General features: G+C 38.3%; 2 protein-coding genes across 2 annotated transcripts in view; both read right to left on the reverse strand.

The window, feature by feature from the left end:
• The window catches only part of LOC134531584 (uncharacterized), a 916,155-nt gene that overhangs the window by 208,477 nt on the left and 686,912 nt on the right, over nt 1-20,766 (reverse strand). The window lies entirely within an intron of this gene.
• On the reverse strand, nt 4,530-15,537 carry LOC134531583 (uncharacterized). The gene is made up of 2 exons (XM_063367299.1): nt 15,143-15,537; nt 4,530-9,243 (listed from the first exon to the last, which is right to left on the reverse strand). Exon 2 carries the CDS (start codon nt 9,197-9,199, stop codon nt 7,112-7,114), a length of 2,088 nt encoding a protein of 695 aa, XP_063223369.1. The 5' UTR covers nt 9,200-9,243; nt 15,143-15,537; the 3' UTR covers nt 4,530-7,111.

Raw genomic sequence — 20,766 nt, forward strand, 5'->3', positions numbered from 1 at the left:
GTAACCTGAGTACCTGGTGGAAAGCCTTTTTTGTATTCTTCACGCATCCTTTGTCCTTTAAAGATTACAAACGGAGGAATGAATGCCCCGCTGGCACTACAGCATGCAACCACAGTAACATTCTCGCCTCTTTCCAAACTTGTCAGTGAAGTTACTTCTCTTTTGCCCTTTTCACTGATTATTTTAGCTGGTTTGTTGTTCATAGGGAAACCACTTTCATCAATATTATAAATTGATTGAGGCTGGGCCTGTAACCCATTACTGGTTTCATTTTCTTTTAACAATTCATAAAAATTGACAACTGCCTGCTTATCCATTCCCATTGCTCGTGCTTTTGATAGACCTTCAGGTTTTCTTAGGACAATGCTATCTTTGTGGCGACTCATGAATCCCATAAACCAGTCTTTACCGGCCATTTTCACTTCGTCACTCCAAGGAACAGTAATGTTATTAATTTTTGAAAATTGGAAAACTGCTTTGCGCACATAGATTGGGGTGAGGCCAAAACCAAGACTACTCAAAGATTTCAATCTCTCTACAAGATCCCTTTCTTGTGTATCTGAAAGAATTGTTGGGTCTGATGTGGATAATTTCTTCGCCCCTGGCAGCTATGTCCTTACCTTGTGCAACTCGTCGCTGAAGTGTGGTGAATGGAACATTGAAATGATCAGATTCTGCACGTAAACTCAGATGTCCTTGCAGTGTGCTTGCTACGGCCTGATTCATATCTTCTTCTTTCCACTTAAAATACACATCATTCGATTTATATTTTCTCACCATCTGAAAAAAATTGGAAAACAAACAATTTTTTCCAGCTTTTGGTAATATTATGTTACAGGTCAGCATACCGTCTTAGAAAAGCAGGTCTGAACACTATTGGCAGTTAGGGTTATTACCATATTACCTTAATAAGGAGGCAAATACGACAGCGTTTGTAGGTAGGGTCAATGCGAGTATCCATACCAGTTCTAGTAAAGCCATGCTTGCAAGTTAAAACTGGAAGAAAAAATTTGCTTCTTTTAAAAGAGTTTTTAATTAATCACTTTAATCTTTGATAAAAGGTCTGAATATTGTTTTTCAAATGCTATTAACAAGTCCAAAAGTATCGCACATTAAATTATAGCATGGTAAAAGCAAACAAAACTAATTAAATGACTTGCACGAACGTATAAACTAAAACCCATTTAAAAATTAAAAACCTTTTCCCCCCAACTTCATTTTTTACAAATAGCTCTGAATTTTGTTGGAATTAATTTAACCTAAATGTGTGTATTGGGATATTACAAACATACAAAAATTTATTCACGTAATCCTAGGGTCAAAACAGCATCATTAAAAACACACAAAACACTGATAGGCACACTTCACTCAGCGCAGTTCGCGATGTAGGTAATGTTTTCGAAGAAATGTATAAAATTTGTAGAGGCACAGTGGCTATCTGTAAACTGCTTAAACTCATTCTTCCAAGAAAGATAACAAAATGCAGCGCAAACTCGATAAAGATGTGCCACGTCCGAACAACGCTGATCCAAATAGCCCCTCTAAAAATGATTTAAATAGCCCCTTGTGATTACTCTTCGAAAAGGGCTAGTAGTTCCTCCAAAAATCAACAGATCGCGCAAGTTGTATCAAGCATGCGTAGAAAGAATGGCGCTGTAACCACTGAAGAGAGAAACTTTGAGGAAATACTTATTTTTATGTCAGGCATTATATTCTGCATACAGAAAATTACATGAGTATAAAACAAGGGAAAGTTCCACTTACCTGTACAGATTCAAATGCAGTTTAGAAGGCTTCTAAATAGAGCAATCAAAATAATTCCTCAGAACATATTTCAACATATTCCTTCTAAAACGCAAGCTCGAATGTGACGTTGCTGGTGCATAAGGATCCAGGCCCAGCAGGCCATAAGCTTATTTTGATCCGAATAGCCCCTTGATTCAAATAATCCCACGCTACCCTATATAATATATTATATATTATATCATTAATGTGCTTTGGAGAAAAACAATCTTTTCATCAAAAGGGACAAAAAAAGTTATTTATTTAATAGAAATACCTTAATTTTCAGGGTTTATAATTATTAATATTGGTTATGAAACCAAACGTAGGGTCATATATCATTAAATGGTGTTGGAACACTAAGATCTACATAGAGGGCTACACACACCTATATATTTATTTTCAACCATATTTATAATTTCAAGTTGTCTTCTACCATGATGAAACTACCAGACATCAAAAGGCAAACATGAAGCATAACAGTAGTATAGGTTGGGCGCTCCTGGCCCTCATTCCTGGTTCAGGTGATAAGGTGCCGACCTTGAAATTGACTGTGATCTTTGACTTTTACCATGAAATTTGACATTGACCTTGGCCATTGACCTGGACCTTGACATTTGACCATGACCTTTATATTTACCTCGACCTTGAACTTGACATGTTACTTCAATCGTCATCTTCAATTCAACCATCCTGACATCAAGCACCCTAAAATCCGAATTTTGCACTTTTCGTTATGGCCGCCATCATTAATTCTATTTTCATGGCTGCCATATTGAATCACAACAAATTTTTCGATTCTGACATCATGTCCGCCATCTGGTTTTATTCTGCTGGAAGCCACCATGATCATGAACTTGTTTTTTTCTGTTCTACAGGAGGCCACCATATTTTCTCGCCACGACGTTGGCATGATTTTCCTCTCCTCTCCTCGAATTCTAGGTTCTCCGCCATGTTGTCGCCAGCACACCCCCTCCCCTTGACCACCTTTCATCCACTAGGGGAACATTAATTATGCTCGGAACTTGACCAAACTTACAGTAGTTGTGTTGGGACTTCCGATCGAGACTCTTTTAAATTCTGGGTGCCTTTACATAAAACAGAGTATCGATACCATAAATACGAAATATATTAACGAAAATTTTGGAATTTTATTCCCGAAATATCCTTTTACGTATCGTGTGGTAGTCTAGAGTTTTATTTTTTCATGTGTCTTCGCCTGTGCTTAATATTTGGTTTTTAGATATTACTTCCATAATTTCTGCGAGGATGTAGCTTTTAGATATCCCTCCCCACCATCAAGTGTGGGTCTCAGTTTGGGGGCGCAGATGACTACTTCTGGTGTTGTCTTTCTGATCCAATCTTTCCGGAGAATTTCCTACTCCCCGGAGCTCGCATGCTTCAATAACGGCCGGTGAAACACGTTGTTTCGTCATCACCAAACGACTTCATCTTCACGGTGGGCGCAACACAAAGAAGCCAAAAATGGATGTAAACCTTCTCAATTTTGCCTACTTAACAAGTTAACTATAGCAATTGAAAAACTAATTTAGGGATCTACAAACCCTTAAACATGTGTCAACTAAAATTTACAGTACGATGTATCAATGGCTTAAATATTCAATGTTCATAGTAGTTTTATAACTTAAACTTTAAATGTAATAATTGCATAATTCTTTTTTTGTAAGATATTTTTATTTTCCTTGTTAAATATATTAATCTTTAAATGTTTTATATGTATCTCTTATCCGAAGCAAAATAAAAATAAATGTTATCAGTAGATAATAAAGACGAAACGAAACACGTTTTTTTTCTTTTAGTTTATTATCTGGTAGTGATAACGACCCATTTTATATTGGAATTACTTTTGTGTCTGTATATAATTTACATTTAAGTGTGTCTCGGTGGTTGACCTCTGGTGATTTCTGACTTACGGATTAATTTAAACCGAGCATGCCTTCCTCAATTTCTATAAATTTTAAGATTTTTATAATTATTGATCATAAACCACTGACAGCACATTATGGCAGCAGTGAATGGTGGGAAACTTTAGGATTAACACAAGCTTGCTTTTGTGAACCTACATTTTCCTATTTAATTTTGTGAATTGTAATTAATTTGTAAAAAATTAAGGCAATTTATAATTTGTCCATTTTTAATTAAATGAGTGTTTTCCCCGTAGAATAAACAATATTTGGCATCGTCTAGGGATCAAACCAAGGATATGTATCGATTATATTTATCAGTAAATTAATGAGTGATTTTAATGGATGATTTTTGGAATTATTTCCGAATTCATATCTAAAAAAAAGATTTTTATGTTGGCGGCTAAGACCCGAAGAGATGGTGAATGCTATGGTATACTACTGCACAGTAGCGGTTAAATATAAACTTATATGTTGTCAACACCTTTTCGTAGATGGCATGTGTACTACATGACACTAGATAGCCTTTTATTAATTACTGAAAGCAAGATAGCAGCGGCGCTTTCTAACAGGCAATGTGAAATAACTAGCGCTCCTAGTAGCATATTGTCACGTCTCACTTTCAGAGGGGGGGTTCAATTCTTCAAAAATGTAGCTCTGAACATAAGAAACTCAAAACATTAACTAGCCATAGAGCATCTCACTGAGGATTGAATCTTAGTAGGTGTATTCTTATACAAGAATAGAAAATCAGGATACTGAGAAAAAAATAAGAGTAACCTAAAAACAATAGAACAATCACATTTATTTATAACAATTAAATAAAGCTGACAAATAATGAGGCACCTTCCATGTCCGCTACCAGCCTTATAGATATTCCGACAGAAAAACAATAAACCATATATAAGATTTTCTTAGTAGTACTAACACATTAACATAATCGTAATAATTTCCTCCAGGCCACCCAGTGATACCAAGCTTCATTAGCTCTTCCACAACTTCATTTTTAAAATTTATTAAGAACATCCACTACCTTGAAACGGATTTTAGAAATTATTTAGTTTAAGTTTATAACGTCATCATTTACATGAAAAGACAAGGATCGTGATGCAAACAAATTACCGAGTTATACTTGAAAATAAAAAGGGAACGGTAGTGCTCAACGTATTATACGTTAAAACCACTAAGTTTCTAAGAACAAATTATTTATAAGAGCAAATAATACACCAAACGAGAATTTTTAAAGTTAACTACGAAGAAACACTGAAGGCTAAGAGTCCGGCATCACTCAGGCGCCATTTCCGATAGCACTCACCTAACCATTACCAAGTCGCCGCGCGGCCGGGCAGCATGACAGCCTTCCACAGGATTACCGCCCCGCGAAAACATTTTACATCTCTTTTAAGCTATTTTCTTGGCCGCAAAACCCCTACGGGGAAAACATCCTGACGGGAAGTTTTCCTGTGTTTTACAAACACGTAAAGTTATTACAACAAGCCGGCCGCGCGGTCGGCCGCGCCAGGTTGCCCACGTAGTCAGAAAACCGGCCGCTAGATTGCGACACTCGCCTGCGCACGGCGACTGCGCACAATCTGCGCTCTCAGCTGGCCTCAAAAAAAACGACAAACAAGTCTGCGCCGCGTTTCTCTGGAACTGCAGCAAACAACGTGTCAGCTGGCCTGGCTGAAACGCGGTCACGCCTGCGTTCCCAGACAAAGACGTGCAAGACTCGCACTCTTCCAGCCCCCCCCCGCAAACCCAAATCCAACAAAGGTGTTACCCCATCTTAGCGTGAGGGAAACCAAGTCCCGAACTAGCGAAAAGAATTTAAAATTGTATTTTCAACAAATAAACTAATTAAATAAATTAATGATAATTTTGAGCTACGCGACATCACCCCGGGCGGCAGGAGCTTGTGCCCCACAAGCTTACAACAATGCTTGGGGAATATTTAAGTTTGCTTCAAAAAAAAAACCAATTGTCCCTATCATTTCTATGTGATCCAGTTACAAATTTAAATTAGTGATTACAGTGGTTGTTGTTTAGGTATAAATACCAACTCTAAGTTCTACTAGCACTTATTGACAATTTCCTCTCGGAGGACAAATGTGTTTTACAAAATTTCACATGTTAGCACTGCTTGGGACAGCAAGCAGCCAGGAGGGATACGGCGAAGAGATGCACCAACTCAGGGCAGAGACAGGAACAGCCAGCGGAACTGTGAGCTGCAGAATCACACCCCACTCCAACTTCTGCCTCTCCCAGCCGGTTCATCCCGACGTCGTTCATCCCAACTGCTCGTCATCCACGGTACACGACACCATTCCTACACAAAATACATGAGCAGCATCAGGAGTCATACAATTACAAACAACTAAAAAAAAACTCTCAAACATCAAAATAATAGTGAACAAATCAAACAATTAAATTATCTTACTTAAGTTAATGACGTATTTTCATGTGTTTATCAAGAAGTATTCATGAGATCAACATAGATCAACACAACTAACCAAGGAGGGTCATACCAGGTATCAACACAAAAATAACTTTTAAAGATTCTTAAAACAAGTAACTATTCAAAAACTAAACTCGTAACTTATCTGCAATATTCAACATCTTGAAGAAAAGCCTACCCCCCACATTTCGTAGAGGAAGGATAAGGTAAGGTACCTAATAGGAAAATTTACAACAAAAACTTGACTGTGTCCACGTGTAGGTTGAAAGTTTATAACTACACTGGCCTTGTCTTGCTATACACTTTGTTTTGAACGTCAGGTCAGTAGTTTCAAACGATGGATAATTCTAGTCTTCTCGATAAATTTGTTGTTTGGGGGGCCACACCCTATCGCGATGCGTAATCACTGTCCTTGGACATGGCCACTCCCAAACCGCTGATACTCCTGGTAATCGTGCATCACCACACGATTCGACGATACGGGCACCAGCCCGCAGCAATGGGTAGAAGCAGGTCCTCTTCTCCCAACTGGCCCACGTGGTATCTGGCTGACCCTTAACGACGCGCCTTCTCCCAACTCGAGAAGGGACAAGAGTTCTGGATGGAGCTGCACCACAGCACTCCTTTCGAAATTGCCCTTAACAAGTCCGCCTCAAAAGTCATTCTCTTCGATTGACGAAAACTATCAATGTCACTTCTTGAATAATAAAAACACAAGGGGGGGGGGGGGGGTTATGGTGGAAAATGGGAATACGGAAAGGATCCCACCCACTTTCTCAATGATTAGTCCTGACGTCATAATTCCCCTTATTGAACCTGGTATTCTCCCTCCATCGTTATTTGGTTCTATAAAAATTATTTATGGGCGCATGCCCCTTCACATAAACATTAATCAAATTCTAATTTTTCTAATCGTAGGTAAAGCTTTACATTGAACAAAATTCATTCACTACTGATCATCACAAATGGAAATGGTTACTTTCAATTCCTCCCCAGTTTCACTGGATAACTTAGCTACACAACCATTATCTCTGGCTAGTATGTCTTTTAATTCTACCTTTCCACTGGTAGAAGGAACAGCATTTTCTACTGTAGTCGAGATTTCTACAGACATACTGAGGGGTTTCCGATTTCTCAGATATTTTAATAACAGAACTAAAAACATTCCAACTATTACCAATATAGTAATTACAGTTACACTTATTTCTATGCCAAGGGTAGTAACATTGTCCAAGGCGGATACTCTTGGTAGCGTTCCAATACCTACTAGATATGGATTTTTAATAATAATAAATAATAATACACTACTTACAATGGAAAGCGCAATACTCTGTAAGTTTTTCATTACAAATCTTGGTACGTTTTCTGGTTCTCTTAAATGAATCGGGTCTAAAGGGGTTTCAAACTTTGTCAAAGAAAAATTTAAATGTGGTATTAGAGTTGGCCAATTTTCATCTAAACAATCCATTAAGGATGGAAAAACTGTATGTGTTGACGTAGGATGAGGGAAAATTTTCAATTTACGTAACTTCGTCCAAGCAGCTGGTATTACATGTACCAATTGAAATTTAGATTTTGTTAACGCATCACATGGATACAACTCGTTAATTTTAAGTTCTTGGTTTAAATACAAACGACAATCACACGGTACTTCTATATCTACAGCTCCGAGGATGTCTCCACTTCCTAAAAATAAAGATTCATTGTTATGTTTCATGCATTGCAAGTCTAATTTTCCTGACGGGTTTGTTAGGAAGTACCGCTCTGGTCCAGCCTGGGTGATCATCAGTTGGTTTCCGGAATGGCATCGAAACGCACATGTGGTACTAAGATTTTCAACGGTAATCCCCTGAAAAAGAGCCTTTGGACACAAAGCACTACCTAGGGTATCTCCGGAGAACCTGGGAACAAAACACAATTTATCTTCAAATGGTCTACAATCTAATAAATTTCTACCCTGAATAGTGATTAGATGGTCTCCATCCACTGCCAGAAAATTCGGAGCATGATCCAAATGACAAGTTGAGTTCTTCCACTGAAATGGGACTGCGACGAACTGAAACAATCTCCAATTGGAATTTAGTTTAACAATTGGTACTTTAATTTGAAGGTATAAATTTTCCTTGTGGACTTGACATTTACAAATGGGTAAATTAAAATATTTCTGAACTTCTGATACACTTATGGACAACGCATAACCATCCCTATTAAGAATTTCATTTAGCATATTTAATTTCTCTTTCAATTGAGCTGGTGTAACTACAATGGCAGGTATTTTATTTGACCGGCACTGGTCCAGAATCTCTAGTCTTGTAAATGTATGCGCTTGTTTGGCTAATTGAGAGGCCAACAGTACCTGAAACTGGAATGAATGTCCTATGTCTTGAACCATTCCTGAAAACTTAGTCACCATAGTCTCTCGGAGGTCTTTTAAGTAATCAGACAAATTTGTGAATTTTGATTGTACTCTTTTTAGAATTCCGGTCATTCCCTCGTTTATAACAAAAATAGTGTTGCTCATATTTGCCAGTGCCTCATGAGTGTTTAAAATTTGTGATTCCATCTTGTTTATGTGTTCTGACATTTGTTGTTCATTTAGGAAAAGATTATTCAATTGACTATTGACGGCAATGTCACAACACCAATGAAAAAACTCTCCAATGAAATTTAACCCTCGTCTTTCCCGAACTTGAGACTGAAAATCCAATACGTCATCCCCTGCTGCTTCGTTTACCTTATTAATTAGCATGTCAGTATAAATTAAGCTATGTTTTAATTCTTTGAAAATAACACACCATTCACTTGAACTATTGGAGGGACAAGAAGTGATTTCTTTGATACTATCCTGAATGTCATCTAATTGCATTGGCCAAGCAACCTTAAAATTTACTGGTACCGATGAAGTGTACAATGTTACCTGAGGTATCGGCTCGAAATGCGCTCCCGCAACCACCCCCACTGCTCCTTCAGGTAGCGGTCGATGTTGTCTGCTGCTTCCCAGCTGCAGGAGCACCAGGACGATGTGTAGCATCCTCATCGTCAGTACGGAAGATGATCACGCCTTAAGACTCTGTAAAAATTCTATACAAAACTAAATATTAGACACGCTCAATTTTTGTTTACAAGTGTTACAAAACTTTCGAATTATTTTTTTTTTCTCTCTCTCTTTGTTTTATTTAGTTATCCACAACCACAATAAAAAAATCTCTATTACATAACTTATCATAACTTATACACTGTAAAAATTTTTCATTCTCTCTACGTTTGTAACTTCGTAAACATCTCTGCCTCGACTCGTCTTCTTTAACCTGTACAGGTTATTAGACAATTTGTCCACCACAACATAAGGACCGAACCATTTATGCAATAGTTTCTCTGACAAACCCTTTTTTCGAACAGGTGTGTACACCATAACCTCCTGTCCTATCTTATAGGTCACCGCTCGTCGTCTGCGGTCATACCTTTTTTTATCGATACCCTGTTGTCTCTTTAAATTCTCTCTGGACTGTCGCAGGATCTCCTTCCAACGAGTACGCAGTCGAAGGCTGTCCTCATCTTCTACAGGCTGACTTAATTGAACATCTGAGGGTAATACAGGTTCTCTACCATACATGAGCACAAATGGGCTAAATTTTAATGTTTCCTGCCTCGCCGTGTTGTATGCCAAAGTGACCAAGGGTACATATTCATCCCAATTACGTTGTGAGGATGCCACATACTGAGATAGCATCATTGCTATTGTTCCATTTAATCTTTCACATAATCCATTTGTGTTTGGCCTGTATCCTGAGGTTTTCAAACTTTGTACATCCATTAACCTAAGTAATTCATTAACGACTTTGGAAGTAAAAACTTTTCCTCTATCTGTCAATATGGAACATGGTACAGAATGGCGACAAATTATGTTTTCTAGTAAAAACTTAGCTACGTCATTGGCGTTACTAGTGGGGGTGGCTTTAGTCTCCGCCCATCGAGTACCGTAATCAATAGCAACAAGAATGTATTTGTTTCCTGACACGGTTTTTGGAAAAGGGCCTAAAATATCGACACCAATACGTTCGAAAGGTTCACAGATAGGTAATGGTTCTAATAACCCTGCTTTCTTTTGAGGAACTCCCTTTTTCCCCTGACATCCCCTACAACTCCTTACATAGGCCTGAATCTCTTTTAGCATATTGGTCCAATAATAACGACGTATAATTTTGTCTGCGGTGCGAACTACTCCTAAGTGACCGCCAAAAGTGGGATTGTCGTGACTTTCCCTCAGAATTTCAGCCTTTAAGCTTTCTGGGACTACTAATAGCTTGTCTCTACCACTTGGGTTAGAGTTATTTTTGTACAAAACACCATTCAGCAAAGAAAAATTTTTCGCTTGTCGGCTTAACTTATTATCGATTCCTGACGGTTGAGTCAACTCAGAAATTAAAGGTCTTAGACTCACATCAGAATATTGCAGCTTAGCTAAATCCACATCATGCATCACAAAAACAGGTAACTCAAGGGATTTTTCTTCGTCAAGGGCTGTCCCTGTGTTGACAGCATTTCTACTCAAACTGTCTACATGTACATGAGTTTTTCCACTACTATAACATACAGTGTACTCATACTCCATCAATTTCAATGCCCACCTGGTTAACCTTCCTGCGCTATGAGCATTAAATTTCAAACGATTCAAATAACATAGGCTATGATGATCGGTTACAATTTTGAATGGCTTCAGGTAAATGTAAGGCCGAAACTGGTCTAAAGCATAAATCAAGGCTAAACATTCAAGGTGAGTTATAGGATATCTAGTCTCAGCTGACGTGAGAGTTCGACTGGCATAGGCAATAGGTTGTAATTTTCCATCAATTCTTTGTAACAATGTGGCTCCTATCCCTAAGGTACTAGCATCTGTATGTATTTCAATGGGCTGGTTTTCCTGGAAGTGAGCTAACACGGGGGAAGAAATCAGCTTTTCTTTCAAAATTTGGAATGCTTGTTCTTGCTTGTCGGTCCAGATAAACTTTTCATTTTTCTTTAGCAATGTCGACAAGGGTTTCGCAATCTGAGAGAAATTTGCTATAAACTTACGATAGAAAGAAGCTAGGCCTAAAAAGCTTCTCACCCCTCGTTGGTCCTTAGGTGTAGGAAATTGTTTCACTGCTACTACTTTATCGGGGTGGGGTCTAATCCCTTCATGGTTAACCAAATGTCCCAACACATCGGTTTCAAAATAACCGAAGGTACATTTTGACGGTTTCAAGGTTAAATTAGCATTTTGCATCCTTTTAAAAACTTGTTCTAATCGGTCAAGATGTTGATTAAACGTACTGCCCACTACTAGAATGTCATCCAAATAGACTAAGCATGAACCCCACTTTAACCCTGCCAAAGTCTTATCCATGTATCTCTGAAAAATTGACGGAGCGGTTTTCAAACCAAAAGGAAGGGTTTCAAAACAAAAAGTACCATCGGTGGTAACAAATGCAGTTTTTTCCTGATCCTGTTCAGCTACTCTCAATTGGTGGTATCCTGAATTCATATCCAAGTGAGTAAAATACTTAGCACCAGTCAAGTGACTTAAGAAATCATCTATTCGAGGAAGGGGGTATTTATTATCCTTAAGAATAGTGTTAAAACGACGGTAGTCCACACACATCCTATAATCGTTGTCTTTTTTTCTAACAAGAACAACTGGTGAACACCAACTCGTGTCACAGGGTCTCACAATCCCATTTTTAATGTGTTCTTGTACTATGTTATGAATAATTTCCCGTTCCCCAGGAGAAACTCGATAAGGTACAGATGATATGGGTGTGCTGTCCCCTGTATCCAGAAAAACTACTTCCTCTTTTGTTCTCCCTATCTGGCTGGGGTCCCAACTGAAAACATTTTGATATTTATACAACAACTCTACCAGTCTGTTTTTTTGTTCCTCTGGTAACTCTGGATTAATGTTTAATTTAGACACATCAAAATCGACATTATTTTTATCTCTAGCTTGTAATACCTTAGTTACTTCTTTGTTCTCGATACTGGGTGTTTCCTCAAACTCATTTAAATATCCTAATTTCATTCCCTTATGAAGAGTAACTGACTGGTTAGTAGTATTAGTAACCCAAATGTGAGTATGCTGTTTTCTGTTTACAATACTCCTAGGTACAAGTACAGAATATCTGTTGTAAATATCCTCCTTAGGCTCTATCAGCACCTCATCAGGTAAATTATTTCCTTCAAAATTAATTTCGATAAGATGATGCATCCTTGGCTCTACTCTAACATGATTGTGAACTGTCACACAACCTAACCTGAAAATATTTTCTGGCTCGATTTGGCTTAACTCCTGTGTTCCATCCTGACCTACATTATGATTAACCCGATTTTGGTTTTGATCTACTTGAATTTTGTCTCTTTTTACTTTGGTTTGGCTTTTAACCTCCCTTATTTCGGTATTTGTGGTATTTACGAAGCAATCAGGACGTGTTATGGTCAATGACATTTTCTGGCCTCCCTTACAAGAAATTTCTGCTCCATATTTGGTTAAAAAATCACATCCTAAAATGATCCCTTTTATTGGGGCTTCCACCAGACCTACCGCATGTGAATAAACATACTGTCCTAATTTAAATCTTAATTTGGCCATCTTATTAAGTTTCTGAACTCTTCCTGAGACTCCTGTAAAACCTCTTGGTTCTGCGGATTTCCAACAACTTTTCGGTACTAATCTATCCTCAATTAGTGATACCGCAGCTCCTGTATCGATAAAAACGGGGATTTCTTTTCCGAACATTTTTGTCTTCTGACTTAAAATACCGTCATTTTGTAAAAGAGACATTTGGTTAACAAGGGACGAGTTGTCACCCCGACCGACTCTCGCCCTATTTAGTTTCCCTGTTGTGACGTTTTGCAATCTCGTATCAAGTGACCTGGTCGTTTGCATTTTAAACAAATCGGCCTACCATCTGAGGTCCACTGTGGTCTGTCAGTTATTTTTGGAAATGAATTACTTGGGGTCTGCCTGAAAAAATTGTTGTTCTGATTTCGATGGTATTGTGTTAGTGTACTGTTATTTTTGTAATTTCCTCCCTGAGTTCTAAACTGTGACTTTGGTTGTGCCTGTAATCTCATGGTATCCAGTTCCCCGCGTAATTGTTTTAATTGTTTATTAAACTCTATCAAACTGTCCTCAATTCTCGTGTTGATAGATGACAATTCTCTTTCTGGTGTTTGAATTTCTTTAAGATTTCTGATAGGTACTTGTTCCTGTTTCGAATTTACCCACTGTGTCCTCTCATGATTTTTAGCGTAATACAGACCTGCCTCAATATTCCTCAAATTACCTAGTAACTGTTCCACAGTATTGTTTGGGAAAAGCATAACTTTCTCTACAATGTCTGGCCTTAACCCACGCAATACATATCTAACCTTACTAGCTTCATTCATCTTAGCATCAAGTCGGTTACAAAGATTCAATATGTCGTACACAAATGACTCGAAGGGTTCATCTACTGCTTGTACTCGCGCCTGCAATCTTAACTCTAAGTCCTCTATGTGACCCACTCTCACAAACGCATCCCTTAATTTATTTGCTAATTCCTCAAATGTAGTTAAATTCTCCAATGTGCTCTCACAGCTGTCATACCATTTTAAAGCAGGCCCTCTCAAAAATGTAGGCAAGTATGACAAACATTTTTGCTCATTCCACCCATTTACCTTGGCTGCTCTGCGAAACTGTTTTAAAAATTCCTCAACCTCCTCACATCTCTTTCCAAAAAAATATCCCGGGTCCACAAAACACCTGCCTGTCTCCATGTTTAAATTCTGATCTTTCAATTCTGGTTTTATGTCGCTTAATTTATCTTTTAATACTTTCAATGATTCATCATCTGACGAAGAACTACTATCACTGTTCTCAGGGTTTTTTACTTTGTCATCCAATATTTCAATTGTGTATTTACTAGCCATCCCTAATAGACTCCACCTTAAATTATTTTCATTAGTCCTTAACTTAAGCATACATTTCACATTTCACCTTAAATTAATTATTGTTAGACAAATACAGCCATCCCTGGTCTCCCACTGGTTTCCTGAAATAACCTAAAATAAATTTTATTATCATTACACAATTAATCCTATAAACACATCAATCTTAATACACCAGCTGCACTGCATGCTCTTCTTCTTCACTAAAATAAATCAAAATGTTAGACCACACCTAACACTCTTATCTTAATTTATTTTTCAGTATCCCAACATTCTTTATACCTACTAACCGGCGATCTCCACCATTTGTCACGTCTCACTTTCAGAGGGGGGGTTCAATTCTTCAAAAATGTAGCTCTGAACATAAGAAACTCAAAACATTAACTAGCCATAGAGCATCTCACTGAGGATTGAATCTTAGTAGGTGTATTCTTATACAAGAATAGAAAATCAGGATACTGAGAAAAAAATAAGAGTAACCTAAAAACAATAGAACAATCACATTTATTTATAACAATTAAATAAAGCTGACAAATAATGAGGCACCTTCCATGTCCGCTACCAGCCTTATAGATATTCCGACAGAAAAACAATAAACCATATATAAGATTTTCTTAGTAGTACTAACACATTAACATAATCGTAATAATTTCCTCCAGGCCACCCAGTGATACCAAGCTTCATTAGCTCTTCCACAACTTCATTTTTAAAATTTATTAAGAACATCCACTACCTTGAAACGGATTTTAGAAATTATTTAGTTTAAGTTTATAACGTCATCATTTACATGAAAAGACAAGGATCGTGATGCAAACAAATTACCGAGTTATACTTGAAAATAAAAAGGGAACGGTAGTGCTCAACGTATTATACGTTAAAACCACTAAGTTTCTAAGAACAAATTATTTATAAGAGCAAATAATACACCAAACGAGAATTTTTAAAGTTAACTACGAAGAAACACTGAAGGCTAAGAGTCCGGCATCACTCAGGCGCCATTTCCGATAGCACTCACCTAACCATTACCAAGTCGCCGCGCGGCCGGGCAGCATGACAGCCTTCCACAGGATTACCGCCCCGCGAAAACATTTTACATCTCTTTTAAGCTATTTTCTTGGCCGCAAAACCCCTACGGGGAAAACATCCTGACGGGAAGTTTTCCTGTGTTTTACAAACACGTAAAGTTATTACAACAAGCCGGCCGCGCGGTCGGCCGCGCCAGGTTGCCCACGTAGTCAGAAAACCGGCCGCTAGATTGCGACACTCGCCTGCGCACGGCGACTGCGCACAATCTGCGCTCTCAGCTGGCCTCAAAAAAAACGACAAACAAGTCTGCGCCGCGTTTCTCTGGAACTGCAGCAAACAACGTGTCAGCTGGCCTGGCTGAAACGCGGTCACGCCTGCGTTCCCAGACAAAGACGTGCAAGACTCGCACTCTTCCAGCCCCCCCCCCGCAAACCCAAATCCAACAAAGGTGTTACCCCATCTTAGCGTGAGGGAAACCAAGTCCCGAACTAGCGAAAAGAATTTAAAATTGTATTTTCAACAAATAAACTAATTAAATAAATTAATGATAATTTTGAGCTACGCGACAATATATTAAAAAAATATGGTGGCAAAGCTCTAATTCTATTATTCCTTAATATTAAAATAATACATGTCTGAATATGTGTGATATTATTTATATATCATAATTAATTCTCGGTCTGGTAAATGTATCGATCGCCGTGCAGTCAAAGGCGTATGTTTGCCAAAACCATGTCCGAGCTGTCATGTTTTGAATCACGTCGATTTCAATGTATTCTGTATAAAAATAATTACATTTATATGTCGATAAGGACCAAAATAACATTGGTAGATAATGGAACATCGACATTACATGCCTGAGACGGAGCGATGCTGACGTTCTTTAGAAACAAACATCAGAAAGATATGTCGGTATCCAATATGGCGGCCTCCAACAGACGAAAACCAGATAGCGGATATGATGTCAGAATCGAGAAAAATGATGATGATATTTGGTCCAATATGGCGGCCATGACATTAAGATTCAAGATGGTGGCCGTTACGAAAATTGCAATGTTCGATGTTTGAGGCACTCGATGTCAGGATGGTCAAAGTCAAGGTCAACGCTACATGTCAATGTCGAGGTCAAATGCAGAGGGCAAAGTGAAAGCTCAAGGTCAAGATCAAATTTAAATCTCAAAGCTCACGGTAATGGCCAAGGTGACCTCTGCATATGAACCAGGAACCAAGGCCAGGAGCCCCCAAACTATACGACTCATATCACATTAATCTTTTCCCCATTTGTACTAAATTTCACACTAAATTTTATCTTTAAGTAAACTTCCACTAAGATGGCACTAGCTGACATAGAGAGGCAAGCAGACAACACATGGAACATTAATCATTTCCCTTTTTTTAGTTACATTATTTAGTATTTACCACTTCCAGATATCATCCACCACAGGGAGACTACCAGGCGTTGTGAGATAGGCAGGAAACACATATTACATTAATAATTTTTCATATTTTTTTTTTGTATTTCACATTTTAATTATTTTATGGTATCTGCCACCATGACGAGTCTTTCAGACATCGAGAGGCAAACCATGCAACACATTATGCATTAATCACTTGTCCCACTTAGTTGACATTCGCAGACACTAAATATCCCAGAGATCAACAGGGGAGGGGTGGGGGAGAACTAATGTTTTTCATGTCTTTAAGGTGTGTGCAACATTAACATACCATAATTTATACTTTTTTATTGTGAACATATATGTTCCGTAATTAATCCGTTCATCCACCTTCAATGTACCATAATTTTTCATCTCGCCTCTTTCTGTGTAACATAATATTCAATTTAATATGTACAGTATACAGTAAATTTTTCCTCGGTCATTTTTGTGCACCATAATTTCACTACACGAGTACCATAATTACAGTACAGTGTATCATTGTAAACATGTACACATTAAATGCAATTTTAAACCCTTAACGTCTCCTTCTCTGGATGCTCGACATCCTTTTACATTTTATTACATTTTAACTAGAATTATAATAAACATTTTAATACATAGAGCTATTGACTCGTTTATTAAAACACTGTTTGTGTTACTGCTACATACATTAGAAGTGTAAATTTGTAAGATAACGGTATTCTAATGTATAAGAATGTGTTTCAGTATGCATGTGAAAATGTATGCTAGTACGCAGGTATGATAGGAAGCAAATATGTGAGTGAACAAGTGTGAGAGTGAGCAAGTATGTAAGTTCACAAGTTATACAATATCCCAAATTTCAATTACTGTATGCAAATAGGTATGCTAAAATGGAAAGACTATTTGCACTATTTTCATTATGCTTTGATTATGTCACCATTTTTACTTATCCAACCAGCTGTAAAGAAAATTCACTTATTAACATGACATAAGTCCAATACGGGCCTCAATACTAGAATATTTGGTCATTTTAAAGAGTTTGTTCTCATTCATTAAAAAAAAATAAAAATCGTAAATGGTATTTCTGTGTACTACTTGTTACAAACATTTTTTTTTTAATTTAGCTTACTCATAGCAGAAAACTATTCACCTAAATTCACAGCAATTTAAATACATATTACCTAAAAAATAAACACCAGTTTACAATACATTTTCAAATATTTGTAGAAGCTTATTTAACATAATCAACTGATCAACACAATTTTACTGGGCCCATAAACTTTCACAATTTAATGGGAATGGGAGAGTCATTTAAAAATAAATATCAAACTTGTTAATGTACCATTTTCTTAAGTTATACTTCTTTAGGAACACTGAGGATAAAATTTTTGCATGCTATAGAAATAGAAATCTGCGTGCTCATCAAAGGAGCGAAGTTTAACATGATGACGTTTATAATACACATGCGTTCACGAGCCGAAGTTGTCCAGATACCGACTGTGTGTGGTGACAAATAAACATTTGTAATAGTGTTACCATCCTGTGATACGATTTTAAAAAAATAATAATCACCAATTACAAATAATTTGTAATCCTGGGATTACATTATTGATAAACCAAATTTCTTAGGCATGTTCTTTTTATATAGTGGACATGCTATTTCTTGTATTTTATGGTCAAGGTCACGGTCAAGTGCCTTGTATTAACAGCTTATGGCGGCTTGCTTTTAGGAGTCTTAAGCCATTTTTAGCAATTTGTGTTCTTTTGTCTTTGTGTCTTTTGAGATTTTTAGTATTCATAACTTTTAAATTTTCGAGTTATAAAACGGGAAAGTTTCCCTTAAACGGAAATTTTCCCCTCGAAATAGAGAAGTATTATATTTTTAAAAAATATTTGAGATTTTTGGCGGAATTTTTTTCTAAAAAACTGGAAAATTGGTGGCTTTGGGCGAATCTGAAGTAAATATTTGCAAATTTTGAAGGTCAAGGTAAAATTACAAAGGTCAAGGTCAAATTGCAAGGTAAAGGTCATCTATGATGGCCACCGTAATGTCAAAATCCAAGATGACAGTCGGCTCCTCTCGGCTCCTTTTGCGAAAAGCCTGGCGCAGAATATACTAGTATACAGTACTTACATCATTTGCAGCTCTTTAGCCATTTTACAAATTTTTATGAAATGACCAAGAACCAAACACGTGAAGGTGGCTGCAATGCGTTTTTAACCTAAGCCATACCTACCCATCCAACAATTAGATTGATTTAGACATGGATAATATCTTTAATTCAGAATTAAAAATATATGTGAGCATTGTGAATTTTGATAGCAAAGTTGTTATTATGTAGCCGTCTTGTTTAATTGTCCCTAAAACATTTTCTATAGGCTCTGGGATAAGTTCCATTCATATTTTAACAGTTTGCGAAAAGCATGAAATTTAAAAGAAAATCAAAAACAGACACAGTTTTAACAAAAAGGGCTGAGAAAATAGCCAAGTGAATTGTTAAGTACCTGGAAAATACGGATCATGACAATAATTAACTTCAAATGATTGGTTGTGATAGAACATTAACAAAAACAGGGTGGGGAAAGATGCTATCCACAGTATATAGGACAAGCATAGTTCTATGGGAAAATCGGCCAACAAATGCCAGATTGCAAGAAATATGAATTTGAAGCAATTATGAATTTTTGGAGCAATTTAATTAGATGAAATCAATGTAAATGTACTGATTGTAGTAAAAACTAAAATCAATATCTCGGTATTGTCGGAGCAGTCCACACAGGACAATGTGCTCCATATCTAGCTGTAAGAGACCCAGGACCGATCAGTCATGTACAAACCAGATCTTAATGTTTTTATTTCCCAAGACTGCTTTACAAACGAACTCAAGATGCTTGTGAACTACATAGTTAAGACAAATGATCCGAGTAAGGTGTACACAGGACTACTGTGACAACTACGATGGGGGGGGGGGGGGGTGCGGGGGGAGAGAGGGGAATGGTAAACCGGGGCCCCCCTGAGGAGGCGAGTCAGTGTTGATGACAGGCCATGTGGGTATTCAAAATATACGCCAGGATGAGACCGCCATTAAGATGTCGTCTGCTGAAGGCCGCCATCTTGTTGACGTCGACCAGAGGCAGGAATAGTGTACAAAAAGCCAGGCGGCGGCTGGGATTTGATCAGGGGGATGCGAGTATGTCGAGGTTGGAAAGCAGAGACTTTAACCACTAGACATGAAGTCAGTTGAGGAGTAAAGAAAGAAATAAGGAATATAAGTTACAGCACTAGCTATGCTAAAGCCACCTGAGTATAGTACAGCTATGTTAAAATTTAAAATACACCACTTTTGTATAGGGAGTGCCACAAAATGCGGTCAGAGAACTAACTATGTTTGAATAAATACCACCATCTTTAATACCACCACTTGTTTATAGGGAGTGCCACAAAATGCCGCCAGAGTACTAGCTATGTTTAAATTTCAAATTCAACTCCCAGGGAGTGCCGTCACCTTTATTTCCATCTCCTGTGTACAGAAAGAGCCACAGTCGCCTCCGAGGGAGCACCACATACCCTCGCCACCATTCTGCTTCCAGAGAGCACCACATACCCTCGCCACCATTCTGCTTCCAGAGAGCACCACATACCCTCGCCACCATTCTGCTTCCAGAGAGCACCACATACCCTCGCCACCATTCTGCTTCCAGAGAGCACCACATACCCTCGCCACCATACTGCTTCCAGGGAGCACCACATACCCTCGCCAACATTCTGCTTCCAGAGAGCACCACATACCCTCGCCACCATTCTGCTTCCAGAGAGCACCACATACCCTCGCCACCATACTGCTTCCAGGGAGCACCACATACCCTCGCCACCATTCTGCTTCCAGAGAGCACCACATACCCTCGCCACCATTCTGCTTCCAGAGAGCACCACATACCCTCGCCACCATTCTGCTTCCAGAGAGCACCACATACCCTCGCCACCATTCTGCTTCCAGGGAGCACCACATACCCTCGCCACCATTGTGCTTCCAGGGAGCACCACATACCCTCGCCACCATACTGCTTCCAGGGAGCACCACATACCCTCGCCACCATACTGCTTCCAGGGAGCACCACATACCCTCGCCACCATTCTGCTTCCAGAGAGCACCACATACCCTCGCCACCATACTGCTTCCAGAGAGCACCACAT

The sequence above is a fragment of the Bacillus rossius genome, chromosome 5 (assembly GCF_032445375.1).
Source record: "Bacillus rossius redtenbacheri isolate Brsri chromosome 5, Brsri_v3, whole genome shotgun sequence".
In the NCBI taxonomy this organism is placed as follows: domain Eukaryota; kingdom Metazoa; phylum Arthropoda; class Insecta; order Phasmatodea; family Bacillidae; genus Bacillus; species Bacillus rossius.